General features: G+C 32.9%; 1 protein-coding gene across 2 annotated transcripts; it reads left to right on the top strand.

The window, feature by feature from the left end:
- Positions 1 to 1,729: 1,729 nt before the first annotated feature.
- LOC127708091 (17-beta-hydroxysteroid dehydrogenase type 6-like) lies at positions 1,730 to 18,539 on the top strand. 2 transcript variants are annotated; one of them, XR_007985146.1, is made up of 6 exons: positions 1,730 to 2,032; positions 9,962 to 10,174; positions 11,543 to 11,725; positions 14,736 to 14,868; positions 15,227 to 15,983; positions 16,138 to 18,539. XR_007985146.1 is itself a non-coding variant. In XM_052212918.1 (5 exons), exons 1-5 carry the CDS (start codon positions 1,867 to 1,869, stop codon positions 15,561 to 15,563), a joined length of 1,032 nt encoding a protein of 343 aa, XP_052068878.1. In that variant the 5' UTR covers positions 1,730 to 1,866; the 3' UTR covers positions 15,564 to 18,539. The 2 variants fall into 2 exon arrangements, 1 of the variants encoding a protein (XP_052068878.1); XM_052212918.1 differs by having other exon boundaries at positions 15,227 to 18,539.
- Positions 18,540 to 18,813: the final 274 nt, after the last annotated feature.

Raw genomic sequence — 18,813 nt, forward strand, 5'->3', positions numbered from 1 at the left:
AAACATACATATTTCTGCTTAAACTGTTGTGTTAATTGCACCTTTATTTACCATGTTTACATCAACAATTAAAAAGATATTAAGCAAATTTTATCTGTAATTTTGAGGGCAAAAATGAAAAATGTTTACATTCAGGACTCGAATTGTCTCAAATGATCCTACCAGGTGTCCATTTTTCACTGCAATAAAGTAGTACAGGTTTCAAGTGAACGTATAGATAGCACAGGCACTTGTCTCAGAATTTTTTTTCCATATTAAGGTATATAGAAAACAAAATTTCTGAGACAAGTGCCTGTGATAGATAGATAAACTTCGAGTCCAAGATGTCCAAGATCATACAGGATCGTACAGTTAATGACCTAATACCAAGTCTTCACTTTTATATTGTGTCATTCTAATTTATCCTACTTTGTTTGACCCAACAAGTGAAAACTAGTCAAGTCACAAAATTAGAATAGTGTATTGCACGAGTTTTAGTTTTTAGAGGTTGCTTGCTGTTAAAAGGTGTATATACAATCAACATAACTATGTCATTGAAAGTTGCCATTTGCTTAAAGATTTGAGATACAGTCATGAATATTTGTACATCGAATTGCGCATCTGGTATTGTAAAATTGGAACCGTTAATGCTATTTCAAGAATTTAATCCCACGATGCTAGTAAGCAAACAACATTATATTGTATGTGTTGCTGTGCTGAACAAGGAATTGATTCACATGGCTCGGTAGGATATATGTTGCGGTGCAAAAATAAAAAGGAAAAAAATTCTTCGCTGATGGTGGGATGAAAATTTCATAGGTGACCGCGGGTCTCGAATTGATACACATGTAACGGTAAGATATTATGTTGCGGTGCAAACTAAAAATGAAATGAATCACGTCCCTCGGTAGGATATCTGTTGCGGTTCACAACAAAATTAATTGTTCACGTGGCTCGGTATGATATCTTTCAATCAAATACAGACAAAAGAAACTCATAGTGACGAAAAGTACACACATGTAGTAGTTATGCTTCATACTCTGCGATCTTATATTAAACTTTTTTTTTAAAACTTAATATTATAGTGTAATGGTTAATTTGTGTATCAGTTTTTGTCTTTCTGATGCTACTGGAAAATTAGGATATATTGGACAAGGAAAAAAAAAAGACCTTTTGAAAATGGCAAAAGTATGAAAAAAAGATTCAGGGTAAATGGTTCCTACCTTTCATATTTAGGTCCAGGGGTGTAGCTATTGTTTTTGTAGATGAAAACTTACCAATTATGCATTTAATAGTTAACAAACAATACGCGTGTGCACTACTTCAGCGTGGAAAATATTCAGGCAATATTGTTCCTGTCTCTCATATTTTGGTCCAGGGGTGTAGCCAACATTATTTATAAGATGACAAAAATACCAATTATGCATTTAAAATGCATTCGATAGTTAGCAAACATTGCATGTTTACATTACTTCTATATCGCTCACTAATATAGGTGGGAACGTGATTACTTCAACTTTCTCTCATTTCTACGTTCCTAAGCGAAATACAGGTATATAACCAACTTTGTGTTTGTTTTGATAGAAAACAAGATATATCAAAACAGATGCATTAACAAATAGAAAACCTAATCAAGTTAGTAAACCCATAGGATTCACGGCGTGGTGCATGTGTTTTTCTTATCTCTTACGTTGTAACATAGTAGAATCTTTGTATAAAAATATTTAACAACATATTATAGTACTGTAAGTTTATTGACCTGTGAAAAATCACCCTTCAAGGTAGAACGTCATAGTGTAAACATTTATAGGATAATTGGAGTGAAGTTTAAACCCAGGTAAAGATTAATTTATAAAATGGTGACGGAAGGGAGTCTTTAATAACAATATGTACACAAGGCTTGGATATGCGTTATTAGCAGTTTCTTTTCTGTTATGGAAATTGGATATAGGTATTCTGTGGTCTGGCTTGTGCTTAATTGGTGCTTGCGTTCTATTTCTACCTGAAAAGGGAAGATATGTTTCACCCGCTAACAAGATTGTTATTATTACAGGTGAGTTGTCAATCTGATAGTTATCAAAATGCATTAATGATAGGAATTTGTTCACTACATATGGAAATAAAATCATTAGCAGTTGTATTAACATCTTATTCAAAATAGTTTTGAACGAAGTCATTCATACAAATTGTCATTACCTTAACCAACTTTCAGAATGTTTAAAGTTAATAAAACCAACTTTTTGCTACACTTCTAAAGATCTACATGACCAATATACTTGAAGCAGAAACGAAAGGGAGACTGTTTACGGTCGTAATCTTGACTTTCGGTTATTTTACGAAATTTAGTTAACCGATAGTGTACAACCTTAGATATAATAGCCATGGCTATGGTTATAACTAACCCATCAAACACTAGTCTTTGTCATTCGTTAACTTTCCAATGCTTTTAATTTGATCTAATAGCTCTCAGAAATAGAAAGCGGCAAGGTTGTTGCTTCTAGAATCGAATTCCCTTATCACACCAGAAATAAGCGTGTCAATTTCACTAAACTGAAAAAAGTTAATATGTAAATTAGTTTTTACAGGAAAAATTTAATTTGTCTAGACCCCTAGACAGATAATCAAGACGAAAGTGTTACCTATTAACTAACGTAGAAACAAAATTATTTGGTCAATGTTAAATGGTTTTATATCACACACTTCTCTTTGTATCGCTAAATTATCATGAACAAGATGCATAGAAAGCCATAATGAAAGGTCTTGTATTCAAATGGAAAGGATAGTTTATTTTCTGTCAGTATCTTATACTATTGTTTCGGTTTGCAATAGTAAATTCACCAAATGAATAAATATGGTGCAAAAGAACAATTATCAAAGTGTGCTTCGGGATCATCAGAAACTTTCGAACGCGTCGCTCGATTAAAGTAACTCAACCTCTGCAACGCATCGATCAGTTAGTCAGGATCCCGGGCTATAATTAATCTTGATCTCAGCAGCAAAGTCGGTTAGTTTACACCTTATCATAATTGTCAAAATGCATACAAAGCAAAACGTTGTTATGAACAAAAAATGAAGACATATCATACAAAAGAATATATTATTCTATACTTGCTCTTACAAAAATGAAATTATATCGTTGCATCATTCTTCACACAGAACGAGTCTTTTAAAGGTGGCGTTCTTGACATACATCTCAAAAATACTTACTATGATCTCTGTCTTTATGTTGCTATATTTTAAAGTTCACTAGTTCCTTTAAAATGTTTTTAATATACAATGTTAATTTTAACTGTATTTCGACCGATTTAAACTAAGCCAAACAATCACTTCCAAAAATATATTTAAATTCAATTTATCAATTCAAATCTAAATTTAAAATTTGCAAATGTACATTGGATTTGTAAATTCCATTGGTAATTTTTGTATCTGATTTAAGATTATTATATGTTACAGTATTCTTGGCTAATCGTTCTTAGGTTATACTGTTGTCTAATCGTCGTTTCGGTATCTAAATCATTCTGTGTCATATTTTCAAAAGCGTACACCAAAACGTTATGATAAGCTAAGAACGTCGTAAACTGGAAATTTAACCAATGACGTTATTTCTGTTTTGGTGTACGAACAATGCAATTACCCATAGCATATTCCTTTAGATTCTGATGAATTGATTGACATACGTTCAATGTAGAGGTTCGATGTAGAATCGAGCTTAACTGTAATAAAAAGACAAATTTTAGGGCGTATTTTTAAACGCAGTGTAATTTATTAAAGAAAAGAACATTACACTTTTGTATGGCTTTGTGTTGTAACCAAGTCATTTTATTTATAAACTGATATTAGCCAGACGATTTTAAACGCTGGAAGGAATAAACACAATTGTTCGGGTCAGCAGCCATTGCGAGGTAAATTAGATTATGAAAACCAATTTCGTTCTGGGAGATCAAGGCATATTTTGGAGAGTTACATGCACGCATACCTGCAATTAAATTTATACTGCGCTGTTTTTTTAATCTGGCGATAAATCTTGTTGTCAATCAACCGTTTAATTTTATAATGTATTTTAATTAGGTATAAAATTTCCACGAAATTAATATAATCATCTTTCGCTGTACAATTAAACATAAAAGCTATAATGTAATAACCTCCCGCTGACTTTTTGTAACAGACGTCAGAAATAAATGACACCAAAAGACCACTGACAAACAAAATCCGTTAATATTTAAAATATTTGTTAGCCGATAACATCTCACGATACACAGCTTCTGTTTATTAAAGCGACAAGGATGTTTTTCCGCTATGCATTCAGATTTTTTGAGGTATAACCAATAATGTGGTTTACTACTTTGTTACAAAAGTATTATATAAGTTCATTCAATAATTGCGTGAGGTTAACTTATAACACGTAATATCAACTGTTTGATACCCAAATGACTGTGAGAAAATGTTAATGATATGAACAATTACGGAACGTAATTTGAGTACAACTGGTAAATTATTCAGACACGGATTTCGTTACTACACATTATTAAGACCTTTATAGATATATGTATTGATTGAGTTTTGCTTGTTCAACGCCCAGTGGCTTAGATATAGAAACTTAGCTGCTTTGCTCAACGTCCAGTGGCTTAGATATAGAAACTTAGCTGCTTTGCTCAACGTCCTGTGGCTTAAATATAGAAACTTGATATAAGAAGATGTGGTATGAGTGCCAATAAGACAACTGTCCATCCAAGTTAAAATTTATAAAAGTAAACCATTATAGGTCACAGTACGGTCTTCAACACGGAGCCTTGGCTCACACCGAACAGTAAGCTATAAAGGGCCCCAAAAAATTACTAGTGTAAAACCATTTTTTGAGGTATAACCAATAATGTTATTCAGACACGGATTTCGTTACTACACATTATTAAGACCTTTATAGATATAAGCAAAACTCAATCAATACATATATCTATAAAGGTCTTAATAATGTGTAGTAACGAAATCCGTGTCTGAATAATTTACCAGTTGTACTCAAATTACGTTCCGTAATTGTTCATATCATTAACATTTTCTCACAGTCATTTGGGTATCAAACAGTTGATATTACGTGTTATAAGTTAACCTCACGCAATTATTGAATGAACTTATATAATACTTTTGTAACAAAGTAGTAAACCACATTATTGGTTATACCTCAAAAAATAGCTGCATTGCTCAACGTCCAGTGGCTTAGATATAGAAACTTAGCTGCTTTGCTCAACGTCCAGTGGCTTAGATATAGAAACTTAACTGCTTTGCTCAACGTCCAGTGGCTTAGATGTAGAAACTTAGCTGCTTTGCTCAACGTCCAGTGGCTTAGATGTAGAAACTTAGCTGCTTTGCTCAACGTCCAGTGGCTTAGATGTAGAAACTTAGCTGCTTTGCTCAACGTCCAGTGGCTTAGATATAGAAACTTATATATATAGCTGCTTTGCTCAACGTCCAGTGGCTAAGATATAGAAACTCAGCTGCTTTGCTCAACGTCCAGTGTCTTAGATATAGAAACTTAGCTGCTTTGCTCAACGTCCAGTGGCTTAGATATAGAAACTTAACTGCTTTGCTTGAGACGTCCAGTGGCTTAGATATAGAAACTTAGCTGCTTTGCTCAACGTCCAGTGGCTTAGATATAGAAACTTGACTGCTTTGCTCAACGTCCAGTGGCTTAGATATAGAAACTTAACTGCTTTGCTCAACGTCCAGTGGCTTAGATATATAGAAACTTAGCTGCTTTGTTCAACGTCCAGTGGCTTAGATATAGAAACTTAGCTGCTTTGCTCAATGTACGTTGTAGACAGATAGCTTATCTTCGTGGACGATAGCTTTATCTCCGTGGACGATAGCTTTATCTCCGTGGACGATAGCTTAATCTCCATGGACGATAGCTTTATCTCCGTGGACGATAGCTTTACAGACTTGGACTACAGTTTTATCTTCGTGGACGATAGGTTTACAGCCGTGGACTATAGTTTTATCTCCGTGGACGATAGCTTTTTCTCCGTGAACGATAGCTTTATCTCCGTGGACGATAGCTTTACAGCCGTGGATGATAACTTTATCTCCGTGGACGATAGTTTTATCTCCGTGGACGATAGCTGTACATATCCTACTTGATTCATTGTTTGCTTTGTTCTCGTCTGAAATGTGAATGTAATACATTTATTTACATAGCAATCGATAACAATCAATCATAATTATTTATAAAGCTCGTAAATTGAGGTACAATTATTAATACTCATATAGTTCTGTTTCATAACTGTATTAATAACATTTATCTTTTCAACATTTTGTAATATTAGTTTTCTCATCGGCAATCATATCGCATCTTCTTATTTTGTCTCTCTTGCGATGAAGATCGAAACAAAATTATGCTGCTACCGAAAGTGTCATTAGTTTGTTGTATAAAGCATCATATTTCAGAAAGTAGACGACCAAGATGCTTTATATACAGATGCCTAATGTTCTAAAGTTCCCGTCTAGCACATGTCCGTTATCCTTGAACTCATTTTCATGTTTCGGCGATTGCTTATAAAACTACATTGGTTTTTTTATCACTTCATTTTTTTGTATTTTGTACTTGATTTTAGTTATTATGAGTAACATGACAACTATATTTGATATATATTATCTGAGTATGTTATGCATCTAAAATTAAAAAAAAAGAAGAGGGAAGCAAGATTGACTGACCGCAAGTATTCGTAGTTAATCGTTAGTTGTATTGTTTTTGTTATCATATCTCGATCTGTTCCAGATTGGGGAGGGAAGCATGTTGAACCTATCACATACGTGTATGTCCATAATCCACGCTGTTAAATTACATGGGAGTTGTTAAGGTCGATTTTTTTTATAACAAACGACCCAATGCGGATCCAATGTTGCAAATGAGAGTGTATCGGACTCTTTATACACGTAAGCCTGATTTTTTACCATTTCGTACCTATCATATACCGTTAAATCTATATCGTTGTACTGGGTTGCACAAACGTCAATTAACGTGAACTGCATAATGATATTATTTACTCATGAAAAAAACTACGGATTACTAATTGCGCCGAAAGGTCCTTTGTGTCGGGTGTTCGAATAATACGTCGGTTTCGGCTAATTTGAAATACCACAACATGACTGTAGTAACATGTTAGTTAACAAAGAATGTCAATAAAACAAACAAGGACAACGGATACCTTGAATACTAGCAGTTGTTCCAAATCGGAGTTCTAAGCACTCTACACATGTGTCCATTTCATAACGTCTGATACTGTCGTCTGCATGCATGGATGCATAACAAATCAACATACACAAAACTATTACGACTTTATATCAAACCAATGAAACCTAAGAGTTGAAAGGAGTATAGGAATATGGACTTCTCAGTAAAACCCATGTTAAAGAGGGGTGTCCGTTTGACCGCGGGATGTTTTACAGCTACGTCCGGTCAAAATAGGATAAAATCTTTTTGAGGGATCTTGGTGGCCTGTTGCAAGGCATCTTTTTTGTCCCTATCCAAACATACCCTTATTTAAAAGTGGCACCCTTCATCCCAGTCGACTCATTTTGAAGAACCTACTGTTGATTTGTTCTCGTTCTAAATATGCATGAAATATTTGCCACTAGATGTTCATCAATCGCCTTCTTTTAATCAGACTTACAAGGGGTAACCCGGTATGAATCAGACTTACAAGGGGTAACCGGGTATGAATCAGACTTACAAGGGGTAACCGGGTATGAATCAGACTAACAAGGGGTAACCGGGTATGAATCAGACTTACAAGGGGAAACCGGGTATGAATCAGACTTACAATGGGTAACCCGGTATGAATCCGACTTACAAGGGGTAACCCGGTATGAATCAGATTTACAAGGGGTAACCCGGCATGCATATTTTGTATGTGATCCAAATATCCACCATTGTAGTTGCATTGTCGTGACTTGCAGTCGGTTTGGAAAAAAAATAACAAACTAAGTTTAATTATTGTTGGAGAAGAACTGTTATGAATAGTAAAACTTAATTACCCTATTTTTAGTTTGAATTGTTCGAACGGAAATACAAGATTCGTTTTCATTCAAATATTTGATAAGTATGGACACTTAACATTCTATATACGTTAATTTAAAACCAGGGGATGACACGTTTCACCTTAAACTTAAACTCATTGACTGAAATTTAACCGACTTCCTGAATTAAAAAGTAGAAGACGATAGTTTTAATTGACTATATAGAAGTGCTATCATTTATCAGCAAATGCTTTAGGTTTTGGCAAAAAATTCATATTTAAGACACAATTTAATGAGAACTTAATCTTCCATACTGTGAACATAGATATAATATCAGATAAACAATTAAAAAAAACATTTAAGATAATTACTAAAACACGTTGATAGAAAGTATAACTTACTCTCACAACTTTATGTATAATAAATGATATCACTGGAGACAACAATTAAACGATTGTTTATTTCTTCTATGGAACATAAATACATGTAGCTTCCTCGTCTATGCATTGACGTAATTCAGATAGACGAGGGAACCGACGTATTTATTACAAACATTCAGTTAAAAATACGTTTTGCACAATATTTTAAGTAAGTCTTTTTTGGGCCTCTATTCCCAACATCTAGGCATTTATTATTTTCACTTATAAAATGAAACTGTACTTGCATTTTATCATTGACCAATTGATTGTATTAATTTAAGGCTCAGTGTCAAATATTTTATGCAAATAATTTAAGAAAAAATTAAATAATAACATATGAGGTAGATTTTTCAATGTGTGTCTTGCCGGGGAAAACGGATAAAGAAATGTGTAACAAATAGATAGGAGGATTTTACATCAATACGAATGCTCATGTCACTATATACTGAAAGATGAAAGAAATTACTTGTCACATATTTTAAATTCCATTGTAAGGAACCGACTGTTTTCTTTGCGAGTTGGGACAGGGGTTAAAGAAGGTTAGAATTTTATTGAATGATCTTTTTGTTCATGTACCAGAAGTGTTTGTTTCAAACTTTTTTTTATACCTTAACATATATTGTGTCTTATCTACTATCCGAGGTCTCAATCGTGACCGAGGATACATGAGAGAATTTATATATTCAATGTAAAAAGAAGTAATAAAAACTTATTTTATTGTTATCTTCATTTATAAAACAGAAACAAACCAGATGTATTAAAGCTTTTACCAACTATCTAGAAATGCAATTTTCACTGTTTACATTTTCTCATCACAACTCATATCATATATTTTATAACGATGATTATTGTAACGATTTTATGGTTCTGGTCCTGTCTGGAATAAAATGTACATGATTTAAATAAGATGAAGAAATATATGTAGGTTTATAACTATAAGAACATTACATATTTTATTTCGAATTAAAAAAAAAATCTACAAAATCATAGTGTATTGTTTTGTGAGTATAAATGTCATGCTGACCATTAAGGACCCTTAATTGGAACAATAAATACTCTAAATATTATTATTGTTATTCTTGTCATATCACTTTTGACTAAATGAAAATATAGAATTTCATTAGGCATAAATTTTGATCGGTTTAATTGCCAAATACCACAACTTTTAATGACAAATTTTAAGAACAATTTTATGTAAAAAAAAGGGATGATATCAAGGAGTTAATATAAACATACATACGTCGAATAAAACAAACAGACAACATCAGGATCGAAAGAAAAATGACGAACAGATGAAAACAACAGTCCACCAGACATTATACAAAAAACTATATACAAGTACTAGCACAGGTTTAAAGATGTCAGAGTCTTTTATAGCTTGCTATGCAGTATGGTTTTTGCTCATTGTTAAAGGACTTACGGTGACCTACAGTTGCCTACTTATTCATAAACCTCATTAGTCTTTGGTGGAGTGCTTTCTCATTGGCAATCATACCATATCTTCTTATTTTAATATTATCAATATAAACTGATGAATGTTATAACGTTTTAAGGTTGTGATAGTGGATTTGGAAATAAACTTGCCAGACGTCTGGATGCCAAAGGGTTCATAGTATTTGCTGGATGTTTAGCCCCAGACAGAGAAGGGGCCCGTGACCTGAAAGAGGCCTGCTCTGACAGATTAAACATCGTGCATCTAGATGTCACAGATGATTGGAAAGTTAGAGAAATGATCGCTGCAGTAAAACAAAAGATGAATGGCAATGGTAAAATAGTGCATAAAAAGGATAACAGAAATTACCAAATGTTTTTATAGTACAACAGACCACACCAACCATAAAATTTCGATTCCTACCCCCCCCCCCCCCCTAAAAAAGAACAAATAAAAACCCTAAACAAACCAGATGTACATTCAAAGACAACAAAGACAGAAACAACACATGGTCCATATAGCTTGACTTGATACAGGCAAACTGTTTCAGTGCACACAAACCCAAGCATTTGCCTATCTAGACTCTTTGTCGTAACACACAATAAAAAACTTGCACAGGGAATTTGCCATAAAATTAAAACAACTCTTATAAATTTCATGCGTCCGAAACGATTTTTTTGGATTTACCTTCATCAGTAACGCTCAAACTAATATGCGATGACTAACAACTTGTACAAGGAAAGGACGAAACTCCGTCTTGAGATTATGTTTTGAAATAATTTTTCATAAAAAAAGCTTACTGAGTAATCCGAAAATGTGGATTTTTTTCTTAACCAATTACGACAGCTTCGGATAACTCTATGAATCAAATTGTATTAGCGTGTTTGAATTGATGTCATTCACTAATAGAGAAATAAACAAGCTATTTCTATTTTGCAACGATACAGAAAATATAAATTTATGTTTAACAGTACTTTACAATAATTGTTGAAAAATTACGACATCGATAAATGTAATAACAATTTGCCTAAAAAAAACTTACGATTTCTAACTTCGATAGGAATCACTATTGATAGTAATAATTCGATACGGATTACAATTGATAATACGAATGTCGATATGAATCTCAATCGATAAGACGATTGTCGTTAGGAATCACAATTGATAATAAGAATGTCGATATGAATCTTAATTGATATATGACATGTCGATATGAATCTTAATCGATATATGACATGTCGATATAAATCTTAATCAATAATAAGAATGTCGTTAGAATCTTAATCGATCATAAGAATATCTTTAGGAATTACAATCGATAATAAGAATGTCGATTTAAATCTTAATCGATAATGATCATATTAAAAGGAATCACAATCAATAATAAACATGTCGATAGGAATCACAATTGATAATAAGAATATTTGTATTAATCACAATCGATAGCAAGAATGTCGATATGAATTACAATACATTAATAAGAATGTCGATATGAATTACAATAGATAAATAAGAATGTCGATAGGATTCAAAAACGTTAATAATAATGTTGATAGGAATCACAATCGGTAATAAGAATGTCGATATATCGCAGTTGTTTCTAAAATCGAAAACAGTCATGGTTACATTATTTATGCGTATACGCGTTTTATTTATAGACCCGTTTATTTTAGTATTATAATAACTTTCTTGTTTTTGGCAGTTCTGTGGGCAGTAGTAAATAACGCTGGCATTGCAGTTTTTCAAGAAATAGAATGGTGTGCTGTAGAACAGTTTCAACAACTACTAGATGTAAACGTTTTGGGCGTTGTTAGAGTAACTAAAGCTACTCTACCTCTACTGAGAGAGGGAGGAGGAAGAGTAATTAACGTTGCAAGTCTGGCAGGTATAATTTATTACTAAAAAGAACTTATCGATTTGTAAGGAACAGCACACGTGTATTTTGAGATAAACAGACAGCAGTCTGGAAATGAAGGAAAACATTTTTGACGGTTTTTTTGGAGGTAAAAGTATATTTTTTAACATTTATTTGACACTCTAACGTTTGGGTTTTGGCAATCTAGTCGCCGGAGGTCATCAAGAAAAACGATTCTAACATATCAGATTAATATGTTTTATAAATCTAATACTATTGGGCTGACATCACAGCCCGTGCTCTTCTAGAGTATCTTTCGCATCATGTATCACTGTTCCCACTCTGACAACGATTTTAAAAACACATTTTGATACTCTGTTTGAAATTGTATTGTTTTGGCTTTGAACTAAGATTTTAGATTTCAGAGAAACTTACTTCCCTTGTAAGAGCAGTTCTTATCTGAATGTGTTTTGTCAGTTTTGACGGTGAAATAAAACGCTTACTTTCGTCGATTGTATTAATTGAAATGACTGATACCAGCGAACCTTACTTTATTTGTAAACGAAATCAGATGTTAAAATTCCACTTTTCTTAAAGTCGGAACGCCTTGAAGAAAATTCAAGCTTCGAAAAACACAATCAACTTCATGCTATTATTTATTTAGCCAAATCATAATTAGATTAAACTGCAGACATCATTTGAAGAATTGATACATTGTTTTTTTTAACACTGAATTTGCTGGTCAATTCTAAATCAAAACGAGATTTTTGGGGCGATTGCATTTACCTCGGCCGTTTTAGTTAGACGTGACCTTGAATACGTTACGAGGCCTGTGGGTCAATCGAGTGCGATAAATGAGCTTGTCTTCCCTAATTCATTTATAACACAAATAAATATAAAGAACGCATTCATAATTTGTACTTGTGATGTTAAAGAAGATTGAATGGTTTCCCACTGCATATATTTAAACTACACTCTAATTCGTGACATATCAAGGATTTATGGAAAAATTTGTTGTACTGTATACGTTGTTATATGAAAAATAATCAGTAGATAAATAAATTTCGTTAAAATCATTACACAGGCTGTGAATTTTGGCAGCATTTAATGAATGGTTCTCAAATATATTTGGTCTTCAATTTTGTTTTGTTTTCCTTTTTCAAGTGTTTTTAGTTATAACCACTGAGATGCACGGTAAATAATTTAAATACAATATTTGTACATGTTTTACTTCAAACATGTAGAAGTAATTAGAATCAAACACGTTAAGAGAAAAAATAGCAAACAGTCTGCTGATGAAAAGGCCATCGTTTTATAGACATTTGCTAAGCGAGAAAAATCTATGTTTTGATTTTGGAGATTTGATGATTTTAAGACAATTTTTAAACGTTTTTAACGATTTGAGGAGTTTTCTATATAGTTGTAAATCTATATGGAAGAATTCAGAAAATAATATTGTAGAAAATAAGAAAAATTATTATTTTTTCGATTTTCAGCTATTAGTTAAACATACCGCAGTTGTAAGCAAAATTTAAAACAGTCTGTGACATGACCCATTTACTGTAACTTGACCTTAAGCAATATCTCTTCAAATCGATAGATATACAAAACATATCAGGACATTATCTCTACTTATAGTCAATTGACAAATATATTGTTACAAAAGAAATATGTTCATATCATGACCACGCATTTTGTTGAATGTGAGAGGAATGGTGCAGGAGCACTCAAATCAGGTTTACCGCGACAATAAATAAAAAAGAAAGCAAAAAAAAAAAGCAACTGCAAACACATGTAACTGGAACCGCATAAGTTGATTTGTATCTTGGAGTGAGAAGTACGGAGATAAACAATCTCAATAAACTAATGTAAAAATACTTTGTATGTAGAAAACCTAACGTTTTCTAATTTTACAAAATATGTTAGTGTGCTTAATGAATATTATTTTACTACAAGGCCCTAAAGACATTATCACAAGTAGTTATGTCTATGTTGCAAGGTTTAATATTTGGACCATTGTAATGGTTTATGAAGGTCTGGATTATTTGTGTTTTCCCCAAGAGTTAACTACATACATGTATATTCAAAGTTAATTAAAATCGTAAAAGGTCAAAGTCGTGCGTTATTATAATTGCAATGTTTTTTTAATAACATATGACAAACACAACCCCAATCAGTTAAGAAAATTTCATTACCTCATAAATTTTGTATCAATTAATAAAAGAGAAATTTCGGGAGCAGTAACATATTATCTTAAATAGAATTCGTAAGACAGGCTTTAGAGGATTTTTGTTGTTTTGATTATCTAGTAAAACTACTCATTGGTATAGAAATCAATGTTTCTATTTTATACGAAGTAATAATTTAAGACATATATATGACCTAAGTTCAAATATTCCATAAAAAGTACCTAATTTCTTAGCGATTTTCAAAGACTTTATGATGTATATTTTTTATATTATTATCTCAGACCACCAAAAACAATCCCCCAAGGGTGACTGAGGAAAACAAATATGGTCACTTAGGCATTCTTCCAACCGGCAGTAAAACCCTTGCCAAAGTGGGGTATTTTGGATAAGGACAGAAATTTTGCCTTGTAACAGGCCACCTACGAACCCCTCAAAGAGTTATAGCAAGGCTACGTAACGTGCAAAGAGCGTGGCTCTCTTTTTACACGAGGTATCGGATTTAACGTCCTCATTCTGACCGTACGTGACTGCGTACTTGTACATCCTGATCAGCCAAACGGACGCCCCCATTTTCTAGTGGCAGTCCAAATTCCCCCGACCTTCATCCCGGACGACCTCTATTACAGGACTTCTATTACTTCTGGCAAGAATTCAACTGCATAACAAAGTGTGATAATATAACGATGAAACTCCTATATATCCAATATGTCAGGCATGGTACAATATGATTAAAAGGAGTTGGATTATCCAAATACTTCGTCAACCAAGACAAAGGATTTAGATTTTCCAAACACTTCGTCCACTAAGACTAAGTACAATCCTTTATCATTATCTATCACTTTATATTGCAGGCCGATTCACTGTCCCAGCATTTGCTGCATATTCAATGTCTAAAAAGGCTTGTATTGCATTTTCTGATGGATTGAGACAAGAAATGGCAAAGTTTGGAGTACGTGTCATTACTGTAGAACCCGGATTATACAAGTGAGTCATTGGTTTTAAATTTTACATTTTCAATCGGCGTGTTTCACGTCACAGCATTTGTTTTTGTCTATTTTTGCTCACAATTTGTCCAAGTTGTCATACGGTATGCGTCTATATTTAATTTGCGCACAATTTGTTCAAGTTTGTCATACGGTTTGCGTCTATATTGAATTTACTCACAGTTTGTCCAAGTTTGTCATATGAACCAATTGTTTTGACCAAAATGGAACAACAAACGTACGAGGACTGCGGGAAAAAAAAACAAGGAAACAATAAAGCACATAGTTTGTCTGTCTTATTAAAATAAGTTGTCGTGTGTAGTATCATCCTCATTATTATTATTATTATCCAATTTCAGAACTCCGATAGCATCAGAAGAATATCTTATCACGCAAAATAGGAAATCCTGGGCAGAGACACCATCCGAGATAAAAGATGTGTATGGGGAAGAATATTTTGAATCGTTTTTAGAGACAATATCAAAACAGATGAAGCGTGCTAGGAGTAATGTTGAGGAGGTGATCGACCAGATGGTAGAAGCCGTCACTAGAGAGAATCCGAAATGTAGATATGTACCTCACTGGCTTACATATATTCGAGCGACGGTGCTGATGTACTTACCGCAAAGTGTCACTGATGCTTTCTTTAGAAAGACTTACAAAGTTAAAGGACCAGTTCACGTAAAGAAACAATGATTTGAAAAATTTGGTCGCTAGTGTATATCCAATACTGGTGAACGTAAACGTATGTAGTAAAGATACGGAATAGAAATGCTAAAGAGGTGTTTTCTCCGGATTCGGAAGTCGTTCTTTTTTCCTCACGCTATAGTGAATTCTTTAAGCTGACTGATTAGGTTACTAGTGTACGATTAACCTATATTTAGGTTACAGTACACACAAGGTGATTCAGGAAAAATGACTCAGTCTGATTTGCCAATGATTTTTCACGATTATTCTCTGTATATATTTAATAGAAAATTACAGGACAGAACGGAATGAGATTCATTCGCAGACAACATGTCGTAAATTAGCATGTTATCCTCCCGAATCATTTTTCTAAGCCTTGGATCATGTGTCACTGCCTCATAGTAGTCGGACTACTGACGTGGAGAAGAGGTTTGGTCAGGAGCTTTCTTAGCCTGGGATCCTGTCTCACTGCCCCACAGTAGACGGACTACTGACGTGGAGAAGAGGTTTGGTCAGGAACTTCCTTAGCATGGGATCCTGTCTCACTGCCCCACAGTAAACGGACTACTGACGTGGAGAAGAGGTTTGGTCAGGAGCACATGCTTACTAATATTGACGATGCATTAGCTACACGTTCGACGTAAGAAAGAGTTACTTTTTCACCACCTTGTGTGTAATGTAAACCATCCTTTAAAACAGCTCAATTTAACTAACATTTACCAATAAAAAGTCGACAACATTGTCAATTTTATTATTTTGTAATTTTTTATTAAATTTATCTTTTTATAGTCTATTTAACTAGGCTTCGTTGTGATTTTAGGCTTGAAAACGGAAGGCCATATTTCAAAATGTTTTGTTTTTGTTACAGGGCAAGACTACCGGTATTGAAAGTGATTATCTTTGTTTTTTCATTGTCGTTTTTTGTTGTTGAAAATTTGGCTAAATTGTTTTACTGATAAGTTGTCGTCTTTGTCCAATTTTTTGATAATTTACTTGTCTAGTCTCAGGGAGATTTTGGACTTGTCACACGATGTTGGCGATTGTCCATTGTGGACGATCGTATTGTGACCTGTATATATTTACTATTTTTTTTATTTTTCTTAATGTGTTTTGTTTTTTTCGTTGTGATTTTTACTTTTATAAATATTTGTAAATGTCCATTTCACAATGTTTTGCATAATTCAGTGTTCAGACTTCATCTATGAACAATTTCTATAAAATCTGTTTTATAATATGCTGTTAAAACTTTAGATATACAGCGCTTAGAAATTCCTTTCATCTCCTTCCTTGACATTCTTAAAAGTCTTGACTAGTATATTCAGTGAAAATAAAGTTATGAAAGACGGTGCATGTTAACAAAAAACGTTTGTATTTAAAATCAATATTTTATATTATGTAGTCTTATTTTTTTTTCTCTCTCTATCACATCAGACGCCCTTGTCACTCTCTATCACATCAGACGCCCTTGTCACTCTCTATCACATCAGACGCCCTTGTCAATGATAAATTTGAATAATGATTGTTGATGGTATATAATGACACATAACAGATAATCTGAAATATCCCGCAAAACTATGGTAATAACATAAAGAAGTTGTGTTCTATACAATTAACTTGTCCACTCTCCGTAGTGCTATGGGCTTTTTGATAAATGGAGCAACACATGACATTAGATCAGGTGTTGATGAAAAGATTTGTCTTTATTTTCATTTTTCATAATTATATAGTTTTTTATATGTTTATAAATATTATTTTCAAATTCTAGAGCTTTATTTTTAGACAGGTGGAAAAAGAAGTGTACTCCATCCTCATTACATGCAAACTACAATATAGGCAGGTGCTGTTTTCTCCTTGATTTTTTATAAATGCCCTCTACAATTTAGAAGAAAATCACTACGCTTCATAGATTGCAAAGATTTCTTTTTTCAAATCTTGTTTCGGATAATCTTATAATTAGTTTTAATTTTTCTATCTTATTAAAGATCTTATTTATGATCTGCAACCGAATTCAATTCAGAAAAAAAACTTTTCTCATGATTGCATTAAATTTGTTTTTAAAAGCCGTGTACATGTATTACATTTTCAGCATTAGCCCGGTGGACAAAGTCTTGCTTTGACAGTCAATTATAAATTATGAATAAGAATTCAAAGGTATTTAAAGTTATAAATCATGACAATTAAAGTTAAATTGAGATTTGTTGTTATTTTTTTTTAAAAGCATATACATTGTTATTAGTTGTCAATATATCAAAGACAAATTTCATTTTAATTGTTCAAAGCTTTAAATAGTCCTTGTCTTGGCTAATATGTTTTTAATGCTTTAAGAAAAGTATTTTCACAAAGGAATATTTCAATCCATTAAGGATTACAAAATGTATCGTTTATAAATTCTGCTTGTTTTTATTCATATTTCATAAAATTGTAATAATATTTGTCATTTTTCGAAATATTCAAATGTGTATTGGTGTTTTGGCTAATATTCGAGGTTGTTTTGAATATATACGATCGGCAAAGGGATGCACCTATCACAAATATTCTTCTTTTCTAAATTCAACAATTTTAACCACTTTTAAATTCTCTTAATGTCTTGTTCGTTCCCCTGCTTTAACCCTTTCCACAGTTCTCCAATTATTTCCATCTCCCCCATATATTTTCGTGGGACCGGTCCAGTCACAGTTGGAATTTTTATACATGTTCGTGACAGGTGTTCTTACGTGTATCTTTTGTTATATGATTATTAAAATTTGTATGGCGACAAATTTATATTCTGTACCGATCAGTACAATGGCTTGAATATTTAATTACATATATACAACCAATATATAATTGTATTTTGTTATATAATTCAATCTATTCTTACGTATTATTATAGTATTTATTATGTAAGATTCACTATACAATAAGGCACTGGAAACCAGATAATGCATTTTGTTTCTTATTTGTAAAATTCATTAAAATGAATACAATAAACACGACATAACTTTGTTTGGAAGTTATATAAAACTTTATTTCCTTTTTTTTTCTTATCAGTTTTCAAGTCAGTTTACTCTACTGTCCAAGTCCTACTTTTCAGTGACGTGTGAAGTTTGCACGTGCCGTTGTCGTGCATCAGTGCTGGTCTTTTTTTCTGTTTAGGGCTGTATCTTTCATGTTCTGATCAGTGGACTTTCGGCGTTCTAATTATTTTTAGGTTGAGTCTTTGCTTATTTAAAAGACGTTACAATATTGTTGATCATTGTTGTAAGTCACAGCGGTATCA

The sequence above is a fragment of the Mytilus californianus genome, unplaced genomic scaffold (assembly GCF_021869535.1).
Source record: "Mytilus californianus isolate M0D057914Y unplaced genomic scaffold, xbMytCali1.0.p SCAF_7, whole genome shotgun sequence".
NCBI lineage: Eukaryota > Metazoa > Mollusca > Bivalvia > Mytilida > Mytilidae > Mytilus > Mytilus californianus.